Source organism: Hydra vulgaris, chromosome 08 (assembly GCF_038396675.1).
Source record: "Hydra vulgaris chromosome 08, alternate assembly HydraT2T_AEP".
In the NCBI taxonomy this organism is placed as follows: domain Eukaryota; kingdom Metazoa; phylum Cnidaria; class Hydrozoa; order Anthoathecata; family Hydridae; genus Hydra; species Hydra vulgaris.
Window position 1 is genome coordinate 68,796,059 of NC_088927.1, and position 13,790 is coordinate 68,809,848.

Below are 13,790 nucleotides of genomic sequence, written 5' to 3' on the forward strand. Positions count from 1 at the left end.
ACAATACTTCGGAAAGGTGAAAAAAGCGACATAAATCCTCACAGACTTTATGAAGAACTACAAATTTTAAAATCCACTTTACTAGAAAATATAAATGGTGCAAAGTATTTTACATTACATTTTACAGTACATTTTACATTTTACAGTACATTTTACAGTACATTTAGGTACAATACTTCGGAAAGGTGAAAAAAGCGACATAAATCCTCACAGACTTTATGAAGAACTACAAATTTTAAAATCCACTTTACTAGAAAATATAAATGGTGCAAAGCATTTTACATTACATTTTACATTTTACAGTACATTTTAGAAAATAATTTTGAAGAAATATATCCAAATCTTTACATAACAATCAAAATCATGCTCACAATTGCAGCGGGTGTTTGTTATGACACAATTTTAAAAAGATTCAGCAAGGTTAAAAACCGAAAAGTTTGTCTTTTTTAATTTATGTTTATTCGTGTTATTATTGTTATTAATTCAAATCATAATTAACAATAAAACTTAAACGCACTTTCTAAATTTTTCGATCTAAATTTTTAAACTTATAATGAAACCTAATATTCAAAATAGTTTTTTTTACATAAAGGGGGCTTTCAAAGCTAATTTCAGTGAATGTGAGCAAAACGAGGTTGGAGCAGAGCAAGGAACGGAGTTGCATGGTTTTGCAAATTTTTTTACGTCGGAGCAATGCTATTTTCTTGTACTCCAACACGCTCTATTATTACTCTATTGCCAATCACGAGTTACCAGTGACGACTCGCGAGTCAGAAGTCTTAGGACCAAAACCATTATCACTTAAGTGACGAAGGGGAACTCAAAATGTTTCTAACTATATTTCGAATTTATTTTCATTTATATTTTTATTACTTTTACAAACATTTCTTTATAGTATATATACGGTAATCAGTTTACCACATGACTTTAGTTATATTTTTACTAACCCTCTCGCAATTTCCGCCAGTGAATCTCCATTTTATGATGATTCCTCTATCATAAAGAGGAGGGGGAGGGGGGGAAGATAATGTATTTTAAAAAGTAGTGATGTCAAAGGAGAACGTGAGTGCAGGGAGGATATTAAAACGTCAAAAGATTCCTTGTGGAATTTTAAAAAGCACGTGTCAAAGAAACAAATCATTTTTTCGCTCACATTTGAACACTTTTTTTCGCACACAACTTGAGCAACCTAAACCACGAACACAGAACTTGATTTTCTAGTATTGTTTATTTATTTCATTTAACCTTTTTAGTTTGATAATTTAATATAACGTTTTTCATTTGAAAATTTATTTAATTTAGCCTCGTTCGACAGTTATTTTTTATTTTGCTTTATTTAAAAGTGAGCTGTTGGGTTGAGTTCAGTGTTCAAAATTTCGTTAAGCTTCTTCTCTTTGTAATGTGTATTGTTTATTACATTATATTCATCTTCTGATCAAAAAAGAAAGTGAGGAACGAGCAATTTCACACCCAGAACGGAGCTTGAGCGGAGTAATTATAAAACGTTTTTAGCATGGAGCGCGATTACTTCCCGCTTAGCTAACTTCACTCTGATGCAGATAATATTTTAAAACTATGATCTCGTTGTTATTTAGAACATGATTATATGCTAAAATTGTTAATGTTTAACAAACATTTTAAGACAAATGCAATGTTTATATAGTTATTACCTGTTTATATAGTTATTACACTTATATAGTTGTTACCTACAATCAACAAGATTGTAGGTAACAACTATTAAAGTGTGAGTAAAAAAATATATATTAACTGAGACAATACGTTTTAATAATTTTACTTTGAAAAATAAAATAAATCTTGTTTATAAGAGCGCTGGTCGTTTAATAAGTATGAGACCCCGAGCGATTACAAATGAGCCAAAATGTCAAAATGCTGATGAAAAAAGCATATTTTTAGAAACGTGGACCTATTTAAGATACGAAAAGTTTATCATCCCGAGTAACCACTGTTATTCTGATGACTTTACGCGCATGCGTGGATAGAAAACTTCTCGCAAACATTTGCATTTGAAAAGAATACAGAAGATTTTTAAGTCGATTTGCAGTGTGTTATCCAAATGCTTTTTCTCATCACTGTATTTTGCCAATCATTTTGAATAATTGTTTTTAATTATGCTATAATAAATGTTCAATAAATGGTATGGCTGATCGAAGGAAACTCCAAGGTCTGTTCATAATATTTTTTCAAAATGAAGTACGATGAAAGCGAATCACATTTCAGAAAAATAAAAACACGCACCTTTTACTACAAATAGCGTTAATCTTTTTTTATAGAACTGCAATGATTAAATCTCTTATTTAAAGTATATATATATATAATATTACAATGTGCATTAGTTTTGTACTTACACAGGAATCATTTCCTTGAAGTAATGTAATTAAGTTAATAATAAAAACCAACATATTTTGTGTCAAGTGCTATTGAGAGTGTTTTTTTTAATTATGATCAAACAAGATAAATACGTTTGTGTAATTAAACAATACAGGTTCTAATTTTATACTTTGGGCTATCAGATTTCCATTAAAGTAAATATAAAGATGAATGTTTAAGGTAAAATTTAAAATTTGAACAAAAAACTATAAACTAATTGCCTCGATTAAAAAGTATTATTTCTAAAACGTCTGAGAGGTCGTTTTTAACCATATTAATCTGTGTATGATATATTTAAATTAGACACATGTTAATCATGATATGTAAGAGAATCGTTTACATAAATGACTTTTTAAAGACTTTAAAAATATGAAATTTTATTATACTGAATTGTTTGAGTCATAAGAACTAGTTATGAAATCTTTTCTAACATAACTATAATAATATTTTATTGCACATATAACTAAAACTTTATGATATTTATTGAGTAACATAAACGCGTATATATAAGTATAAAACATATTAAGTTGTACATATTGTTTTAATTTTTTTTTTTTTAATAGTGAAACATCTATTAGTATAATATAACACTGAAACATCTAATTTGAAAATATGTAACTGGTAAAATATGTAACAAGTAACAGGACATACAAGTATATTAGTTTTACTCTCACTGTTAGTGTTCAATTGAAAAATTAGTAATTTCATCATGTTTTCTTTATTTTTGTATTTTATTTATTTCATTCAATAAGCATGAAAACCAAACAAAAATATATTTTTGAAATTATGAATACAATGCAATGTTGTTAACAGCAGTATAAAAAGTCTTTTAAGAAAGGAATTAGTTCTTGTGATTTAGAAGAATAAATGTACATTTTAATTTTATTTAGTTGTTTCTTACTAATTTAATTGTTTTTTTAAACTCTTTTAATTATTTTTTAATGCAAGCACATGCTTATATTATTTTTGATATACACTTTACGCAGCTAAATGCTAAAAGTATCTAGCTGTGTTATAAAGCTGTGTTAAAATTATAAATTTAATTATCTACTCAGATTCAAAAGTCCTTTGTATTTTGATTGTACCTGCCCATACCCTCTATCTCTTGTACCTGCCAAAACCCTTTGTATCTGATGTATACTTAAATACAAGTAAAATGTCACCAATGATGCTATAAGTAAGATAGTTGCGTCAGAAATTATATTGACTGAAAGTTTGAATTTATGCTTGGTTGGGATCAAAGTTAGAGTTAGGCTTTATGCAGGTATTTTACTTTTGAAGTATATTTGTTACAAGAAGTAATATTAAATAAATTTATTGGTATACTTTTTCTGGATATATTTGGAAAAGTATATTATATATCAAATATAAAATAGAATCCAAGTTTATAGTTGCTACATGGCTGTGACATCATGGTATAACTATGAAATTGAAATGTAAAACGTGTGATTTGGACTCTGAGTTATATTAGCTATGAATTAGAGGAACTCATATTTTGATTGCACCACTATGTTTTCTTTTATTTTGAATGATATTTCAAATATTTTAGAGTGATTTTGTTAATGTCACTACATGAAATCTCTATATAAACCTATCCTTTAAGTTGTATAAGTTAAGATATTTTGAACATCTATGTACAAACTATGAAGTATGTACTTAGATGTTCAAATCATTTTTATCTGTATTTTGTATACAAACTTTAAAAAAAAAATACAGATATAAAAGTTATTGTTAAACAGTTTTGCAAATTTTTGTTAAGTTATTTTGTGATACTAGCACTAGAAAAATCCCACTCTATTCTTGACCATGCAAATTATATTTAGTTGTGACAACCTGGCCATGGCTTTTTAGATATTTTGGTAACATTTAAATTTATGTGTGTTTCCATGTTTGTGTGAAACTTTTTGACATGCTAAAACAATTAAATTTGTAATTAATCTTTTGTAATCAAATGTTTTAATATCAGCAAAGCGTTTTTAAACTAAGGGATGATTTACTATTATTAATTGTTTATGAAAAGAAAATTTTTTATTTTATTTTTTTAATTATATAAAGTTAGATAATTTTTATTTTAAGAATTATAATAAATAATAATATAGATTGATTTTTTATTATTTAAATGTAAGCCTTTTTAAAATGTTTGTGTGATCAATTTTATAAAAATAAGACTTTCAACAACAACAATAAATTTAATAGAATAATAATCATCAAAGTTAATAAAATTAATAATCAAATAAATAAACATCAACTTACAGGTGACTGAACATAAACATACATATATAAATAGTGAATTACGAGTAGATGAACACAGCGCAGAAGGTCGAACAATACATAAATTTATATAAAGTGACTTATGAGTGAGCCAGCACCATGCCAGCGGTCCATATAGGACAAAAACATACCATAATATTAAAAAGCCTCACTAAATACATCAGTGGTATTGTGAAGCAGTTCCGCTTTCTCTTCATAAGTATATTTTACTTTTTTAGTTTAACCATTAAAGTTTTGTTTCTAATAATTTGATGCAATAAAAACGTGTTTCTAGTTTGCAAAAACAAAATTAAATCATAATTTACTTAGAATGTATAATTTCTTTTATATATTAGTTTATAATATATATGCTAAAATAAACCGATGGACTTAAGTAAAATATAAAGTTATTAAATGTATACACAGTGTTCGGTTTGGAAACTGATCATAAGAGGCTGCTGTTTTAGGGGTCTTGCACATTGCAGAATTTTTTTAAACATTATAAAGACTCTGCCAAAAGAAAAGGTTATAATATTTTTTATAGTAATGCAATGATTTAATTATTTATTTTGTTTATCTTACTTAAGAAGAATTGTTTTAAATTATTTAAACTTAGATTATATATTGCAAACTACGCAAAGCATGAAATAGTTATAAAAATATATTATATAATTCAACTATTGTTAGTTTTGTTAGAACCTTGTTGAAATAAAAAATAGATACTTAAGTAAAGAATTATATTATACACTTTGATAAATTGAAGATAAATTGAAGAATATTTGTTTCCTAACTAAACTGTCATTAATAGTAAGCTATTACTTTTTATGTGTCAATTAATTTTACAAAAATATTACAAAATAGAGAAGTTTAGAAATAGTTTATTCTAAACGTAATTTACGTTGCTTTAGTTAAGTTTTTTTCTTTGTTCAGAATTCATTTCTTTTTTTAGTTAATTTTTTTAGTAGTTGTCTCCCGTCAACTTAAGTTTATTTATTTTTTTACGCTTTTTGAAATGGTCTAAAAACATCTAAAAAGCCAGGGTCATTTTGTTGCAACTATATATCATATGTGTGGTCAGATATAGAATGTGATCACACCCACTTCCCAACCAAGCCTGTCCAGGGTAAAGGTAAAAGACTCCAATGTGACTTGCCTGCCCCTTTTTCTTTAGAATTTTTTTTCTTCTTGTTTTCACACAGTTTTTCTTTTTTTTTTTTTTTTATAGGTTATTTAGGTGCTCCCAGAAGTCCGTAAGGTCTTATCACAAAGCACCGCGGGAGAGCATTTAACTGGAAGTTCACGCCTCCTTCCTTACCAATGTCGCTTATTGGGCTAGAGCCGGCGTCGAACCTCGGACCTCTGGGTTCTAAGCCAGAACTCTAACCACTGCGCCACGGCTATTCTTTTTAACTTTTATGTTTAAATTTTTAGTTTTCTTATTTAATATTCAATATGTTTTTTCATATCCAATATAATTAGTGATCACAGCCTTGCACAAAATTAAATCATTTTGTGTCATTATTCAGTTTAACTTAATACGTTGGATAGCTGTTTTTTTCCATGCACAAAGTGAATTGTCAATCTATATTTTATTCACTGCATTTTTCAAACCTTAACACTAACCCTGTTTTTCACACAGATACAACAGTTTTTGCATTTTATTTTTTGCGTATTATCAAATAAACATTTGAAAATATTGTTTAAAAATTTTTATTTTTTAATATTTAACAAGAAATTTGAAAATAAAATGTAATTAATAATTATTTTTTGAAAGTATTATTGTTATTTAAAAATTATTTCTTTATTTTAAAAACTTATAAAAATTATTGTTTTAATAATTTTTATAAGTTTTTAAGTTGACAATTTATTGTATATAATATTTGTTACAAATATTTTTGTTGTGGATAATCCAAGTAACATATTTGAATTTTTTCACCTTCATTCATTACAAAGCAAAGTCATTCCATATAGAAATAAAATGTTTAATATAATAATCCGGATAAAATTTAAAAAAATAAAATAAAATTAACTTTAGCAATGTTGATTACTCCAAAATTAGAAGAGTAGAAAGGAGTATTAAATTAAAAGGTTAAAGTAAAAAAAGTAGTAAATTTTTCATTTTATTTTGATAGATAAAATGTATAAAAATTTTTTTATTGTATATTGATGTATAAAATTTATAAAAAATGTTATCAATATATATAGTCATAAAATATTTATATCATATCAAACTTGAAATCATAAAGCAAAATATCATCCTTGATTTATAACCCTTGAAAAATTAAGGAACTTGTACATATCAACAGTGTATTGTGGTTCAGTTTATATTTAAAAAACAATAGACAAATGCAAGACTGAATGCAAAGACTCAAAAAATACATAAAGTAAAGCACCCATTTGAAAAAGATTACCAAGTGAAAATATCTAAAAATCATATTTAAGTAAAGCAAACATAGATTAGAAAATAACATTCCTTTTTTAAAATTCAAACATTAAAGTCATCAAATCAATTAAAATTTAAACAACCATTTTCATTCAGTTTTTATTGAAACAAATAATGCTATATTTGTATAATTTTAAATGCTTAAAAATATATATCAATGTAGTGAATTTATATTCAGTTTTAAATTTGCCTATATAAGGGTTATTTTGTTATTAGATCATTGGTGACTAATAATATTCAAATTCTTTTAAATATTGTTTGAATAATGTTTAACAATTCGCAAAAAAAAACTTTTGCATCACACTCAAAGCAACTTCTATATTATGTATATTTATATAACACTAATCTAATTCTTTCAGATGTTTCTCATTTTTTGTTTAAGCTGCTCATCAAAAATGAGCTGTTTATTTACTGATAGAGAATTTGAAAATATTAAGGTTTTAAAAATTTTAGTTTAATAAAAACTTTTAAAAATTTTCTAAAATGGTATGTAAATGGTAAAATATTTAAAATAAAATAAGTTAACTTTTTATTTTAATTTTTATTTTAATTTTAATTAATTTTTGTTTAAGTAATTTTCTTATCATTTGAATTACAAATTGTCTAAAGTTTGATGCACGCTTTGGTCGTAAAACAGGCATAGGTGAAAAACTAAGTTAGAAGACTTAATTATCAAATGCTATTTAGCAAAGCTTTGTAACAAATTCATTACATTTTCTAAGAGTACTTAAAGGAATAAACAAAATTTTTGACCACTTCAATTTTGACCACATATAAATAACACCTAATCTAAAAAAAAAAAAATTAGAAATAAAATTTTTTTCTTTTTTTATCTGTAAATTTTATTAATAAAATTTTTATTTTTGCTATTTTATTTTTGGTTTTAATATTTTATTTGTATTACAAGTTGTTTATCTTGTAATACAAAGTTTTTATGTTTTTTAAATTATCATAAAGTTCTATCATTTAATTATAAAAAAGGTGGGATAACTGCAGTAGCGCACACAGCCAGTCATGCAAACCCCAAAATTTTTATTTAATGGTTCATGAAAACTATTGCAAATTGGCTAAATCCCAACACTGATATACATGCAATTTATATGCTTTAGAAACTAACATTTTAAAATGCTATTTAGCAAAGCTTTGTAAAAAATTCATTACACTTTCTAAAAGTACTTAAAAAAAATTTTTTTTTAATTTTTTAATTTAACCGTGTTATCTCTATATATTATTACCAAACTTAAAAAGTTATAGATTTAAAAAGGAAAGCATAAAGATGGGTAAGAGTTATAAAGTTTCATGTGCAAGGAAAAAAACTAGAATGAAAGTTTTTATAGCATGAACGGACAAATACATTAAGCGGATACAAACTGTTGAATAAGAAACCAAGCAAGAATGAATTTTGATTTATCATAATAGAGATAATAGCTTGTTTGATCATTGACCATGGTTAGAGAAACAGCATAAAAAAGGAAGGCTAAAGCTTAATAATGATGATGATAATGATGATGATGATGATGATGATGATGATGATGATGATGATGATGATGATGATGATGATGATGATGATGATGATGATGATGATGATGATGATGATGATGATGATGATGGTGGTGGTGGTGGTGGTGGTGGCGGTGGTGGTGGTGGTGGTAATGATGGTAATAATGATTATGATGATCATGTTGATCATAATGATGTATATATATACATACATATACAAAACATAACATGAATTTTGAATTAAAAAAAATACTTTAGGATGTATAAATGTTTATACAGCCCCGGTCACAAACCTGACCTTGGCCCTGGCTATATTTTGTCAACCCTGGCCCTGGTCAAATATCAACCCCGGTCACTTACTAACAAGAAAGAGTTGCAGCAGTTTTTGTTATAAAAACTGTGAACGAAAGTGTATGCAAATATCTAACTTATGTAAACTTCAAGTTATGTAATGTTAAAACATCCTAAAACTTATATTAAGTTTTACAGTTTTCACTTTCACTTAAAAGTTGGATTGCAACAACATCTCCTTAATTTTGATCTATAACCTTTGATTCCGTTTTATAAAGTCTTGGATTTATTATATAGTTTAAAAATTTTCAGTAGTCAACGTGCCAACGTAGTCGTGTTGAAAGTATGAACGAAAAAGCCTTTTTTTGAATCCTACCACTTTTTAAAAAAGCTAAACATTCTAAAAAGATCAAAACACTGGGCAAGTTTTGTTGCTGATTGAGATACTAATGTTATTAATATGCTCAGGTAATTAGTCGTAATTAGCTGCAGATAGTCTGAAACTTAATAAAGAAAAAGTTCAATAAGACAGTCCTGCTAATCCTGAAGGTGCTGCTGTGGGTGAAAAAAAAAAGAAGAAAAAAGCCTGTAGCTAGAAAAAGCATTAAATGTTATTTTAACTATATTTATTTTTTTGCTATAAATATATAAGACAGATTGAAAAAGTTGAAAAAATAATGTGCTAAGGGGTGGGTTTAACAACTTTATTAAATAGGAATAAAGTTGCGCTTATATATAAACACATGCTATATGAAAATGTAAAATATCCACTTATATAAAGTTTTATACAGGAAAGTTTTCTTATATTACAGGATGTGTAGTATAAGAAAAATTTTCTAATAATTACAAGTCTTTTTTGCTCAAGCTGTTTTATTTTGAATATTTGTTATTTATGTTATTGTATTTTAAAAAATTGTCAAGATTGAAAAAACATAAAACATACTATCTCATCCAAGTGGAAAATTTGAAACCCTAACCCTGACCAATTTTAGATTTTCCCCTCTTTTGATAATTGCTAAAATTATGTCATCTTCTTCTTAGACCATTAAAAATAGTAGATGCAGCTTTTTCGTAAATTGTTGAAGCCGTGTATGTGACATCACAAAAACTAAAAAAAAAATACACTAATAAAATTTTATATAAATTTTTTAGTAAAATTCCTTTTATAAAAATATATAGAATATATTTTTATGGGACATATTCTAATAAAGACTAAATATAGTTATTAATATGTTATTTAAAACAATTTATCTATTACTATTCCAATAATTACAAATTCTTATCCGTGAAATGATATATCTGTACCAGTTTTATAACTTTTTGTGCAATTGTATGCACCATAATCAAATTAATTAAAAAAATGTAAAATAAACGCAAAAGCAAGTTTGACGTATAAAAGTTGTTTTTGCCACAAACTGGCGTCACTGCGGAAAATTTTTTGGCCTAATTTTTAGATTAGTGTTTTATAGCTAAGGCTGTCTCTATAGTTTTCAATGGTATAAGATATTAGCTCTGCCATTTGTATAGCATTACGTACAATTGTCTGTAAATATAAGCGTCTTTAGCATAAATTGAGTTTGCAGGCATTGTATGAAATAATCGTCATTATATGGAATAATAAGACAGTATATGGAACAGCCATGTATAATATATCTATAAAATGAGAAAACTTCAAAGTTTTATTTTAACAATTAGAATTTTTTTTTGCTATAAATATATAGGCAAGATTGAAAAAATTTCAAAACTTATTATGCTAAGGGGAGTTCTTAAACCCCCCAAAATGACACTAATGAGCACTAAACCACTGAGCTGTCAATGATATGCGTATAGGAGAAAACCTAATCATAAATCTCTTACAAGCACCTGCGTATGCAGAAAAGGTGCGCATTATAATTTTTTTGCTCTTAAAGCAGTTTTTCAGAATGAATTTTTCAACTAAATAATATTGAAGTAAATAAAGAATAGGTATAGAAATGGTTGGTGCGGACTAGATAAATATAGAAATAGTTGGTTTGGTAAAAAGCTGTTTTTTAATGGAGTATAAATATAAGAAAAAAGTACATAAAAGATCGGTTTTGAATAGACAAAGACCTGTGTTTTTACAGATCTGGTCAGCATAGAATTAGAAATAAAAATTTTTCTTTTTTTATCTGTAAATGTTTTAATCATAAAGTTTAAATTTTTATTTTTCTATTATAATTTAGTTTTTATTACATTATTGTTTTTACTTATTTATATTACAAGTTATTTAACTTTTTTTGTGTTTCAAATTTTGGTTTATGTTGTTTTAACTTAGGAGAAGTGGAACGGTGTTTAAAGAAAGTTAGTGAAGGTACTGAAGCTTTTGAAGAAATTTGGCAGAAAGTTCAGAACGCAACAAATTTAAATCAAAAAGAAAAGTATGAAGCTGAACTGAAACGAGAAATAAAAAAATTACAGGTTAATTTATATATATATATATATATATATATATATATATATATATATATATATATATATATATATATATATATATATATATATATATATATATATATATATATATACATACATACATACATAAATACATACATACATAAATACATACATACATAAATACATACATACATAGATACATTTTGCTTTTTTTATTGAAACAATTCATTATTTTATAATAATTATTTTGTATTGCGTTTCTTATTTTCATATTAAAAAAATTCCTTCGCTACACTTCTTCTTTGTGAAGTATTTCATTCTAATTTACAAGTTTAAAAATTGCACTGAAATAGCTCCAAGCAAGAGAGCAAGTAATTATAAGAAAAAACTTTTGTAATCTTGAATGAGTTAAATACTTTTAAAATTGTTTTTGTGTCACTTAATTTAATTTAAGCTTCACTTTTGCTTAAACTTAATTTAGGTTTGAGCAAAAAAATGTTATTGCTGTTTATTAAAAAAGGTTTAATTTAAGTTTTAAATATCTATTATTTTCACTTTGATCAACTTGATCAATAATAAAGTAATATATACAATCCATTATCAATGGATTGTATATATTTTATTGATAGTTGAATCAGGAAAATCAATATAATAATAAGTAAAATATAATAATAATAAGTAAAATAGTCAATAACTAATAATCTTGATCAATTAATAAACTTTATCAAGTCGTTTTGATCAAGTCGATAAATAAAAACAACTATAAAAATAGCGTGTAAAAATGAATTTTTCCTCTTTTCAAAAGTATTTAGTTGAAAATATAGTTGTTGTTTTTTTTAAATTTTATTATTTTTTTAAATCAAATTATTTAACCATGGAATTAAAAATTACAAATTTAATTATAATTTACAAAATTAGGTTCAGTATTACTCTGAAGTGACACTTAATTAAAATAAAAAAAATATTAAGACAAGTAACTAATAAAGAGAGTAAACTACAATAATACAAGTAATAATAAAAAAAAAAATACAAGTAATAATAAAAAAAATACAAGTAAAAATAAATAAAAAAATACAAGTAATAATAAAAAAAATACAAGTAATAATAAAAAAAAAAATACAAGTAATAATAAAAAAAAAGATAATATGAACAATAATATTTAAAAAATCAGAATCAGAACAAAAATATTTAAAAAATCAAAATCAGAACAAAAATATTAAAGGAGTAAGACAAAAAAAAACTTCTAAGATGAGTGAGAAAAAAATGTATGAGAAAACACAAATTTAAATGACATTAGTTCAGAAGGATTGATATAAAATTGATTGATATAAAATAGTTTGAGATAAAAGCAAAATAAAGGCAAACTTAAAAAATTATTCATACACTACTGCATACAATATTAAACCCTATATTATGTGTTACATATATTATGTGTTACATATGTTGTGTTACATATATTATGCGTTACATATATTATGTGTTACATATATAATGTGTTACATATATTATGTGTTACATATATTATGTGTTACATATATTATGTGTTACATATATTAATTAAACTAAAGTAAATAGCAAGAAAATGCAACATAATGAGGGACCTTGGTTAATGCAACAACTAAATTGACAGAAAAATGCAAAAAAATAAATACATTTACCATTATTTATATACATAAATAGAAGATATATAAACAATGTTCATAATTAATTAAAATTGCTCTTTTTTTGCTTTCCATAAAATATAAGTGGTAGAAAAAATTTTGATTAAATTTAAAAAGCTTTTTAAAAACTACTAAAGCTTTGTTGTTATTGTTCGTTTTTTTTTTTACAGTTTTTTTAATGTTTTTTAATGAAATTCTTATACTGGTTGTTTGAACATATCAAATTTATTTAAAAATAATCATGTCAAAAAAAATAATAAAACAATTTAAAAAAAATTTTCAATTAAGAATTTTTTGGAAATGTTTCATGCACAACTAAATTTGTATAAACATACTTATGCCGAGCAATTTTGACCATGTATCAATAATAAAAGTATTTATGTATGTCCTAATTTTTATTTACAGAGACTTCGAGAACAATTAAAAACGTGGGCAACTTCAAGTGATGTCAAAGATAAAGATTTGTTAAGAGAAAATAGAAAACTAATTGAATTGGTTGGTGGTTTAAATATCTTTTATATTTAAAATTAAGTTTTTTAAATCATGTTTTTTTTATTTTTCCTTTGATTAATATTTAAAAATTTAAAAAGAGTATGAAAATATTTTATGTTTTTACACTCTTTTTTTAAATATCAAAATATTTTCAAGCAATTGTCATTTAATACTAGCAAATGGAAAGGTTCAGAGTTGTGGAGAAAGAAACTAAGACGAAGGCCTATTCAAAAGAAGGTATTTAAAGTTTTAATTAAAAAGTTTTTGCATCGAAAGCAAAAAGTAAAAATTAGTTTTTCATCTTCATTTTTCACTTTAATTTATCTTCCTTTATTTATTAAATTTATTTT

General features: G+C 24.8%; 1 protein-coding gene across 3 annotated transcripts in view; it reads left to right on the forward strand.

The window, feature by feature from the left end:
* Positions 1 to 1,984: 1,984 nt before the first annotated feature.
* LOC100215888 (CCR4-NOT transcription complex subunit 3) overlaps positions 1,985 to 13,790 on the forward strand; it is a 74,558-nt gene continuing 62,752 nt past the window's right edge. Inside the window, exons 1-4 of one of the 3 annotated variants that reach the window (XM_065804252.1) lie at positions 1,985 to 2,182; positions 11,169 to 11,311; positions 13,354 to 13,443; positions 13,617 to 13,677. In XM_065804252.1, coding sequence (XP_065660324.1) covers positions 2,158 to 2,182; positions 11,169 to 11,311; positions 13,354 to 13,443; positions 13,617 to 13,677 — 319 coding nt within the window. In that variant the 5' untranslated portion in view covers positions 1,985 to 2,157. The remainder of the gene's footprint in view (positions 2,183 to 11,168; positions 11,312 to 13,353; positions 13,444 to 13,616; positions 13,678 to 13,790) is intronic. The other 2 variants (XM_065804253.1, XM_065804254.1) reach the window with 2 other exon arrangements.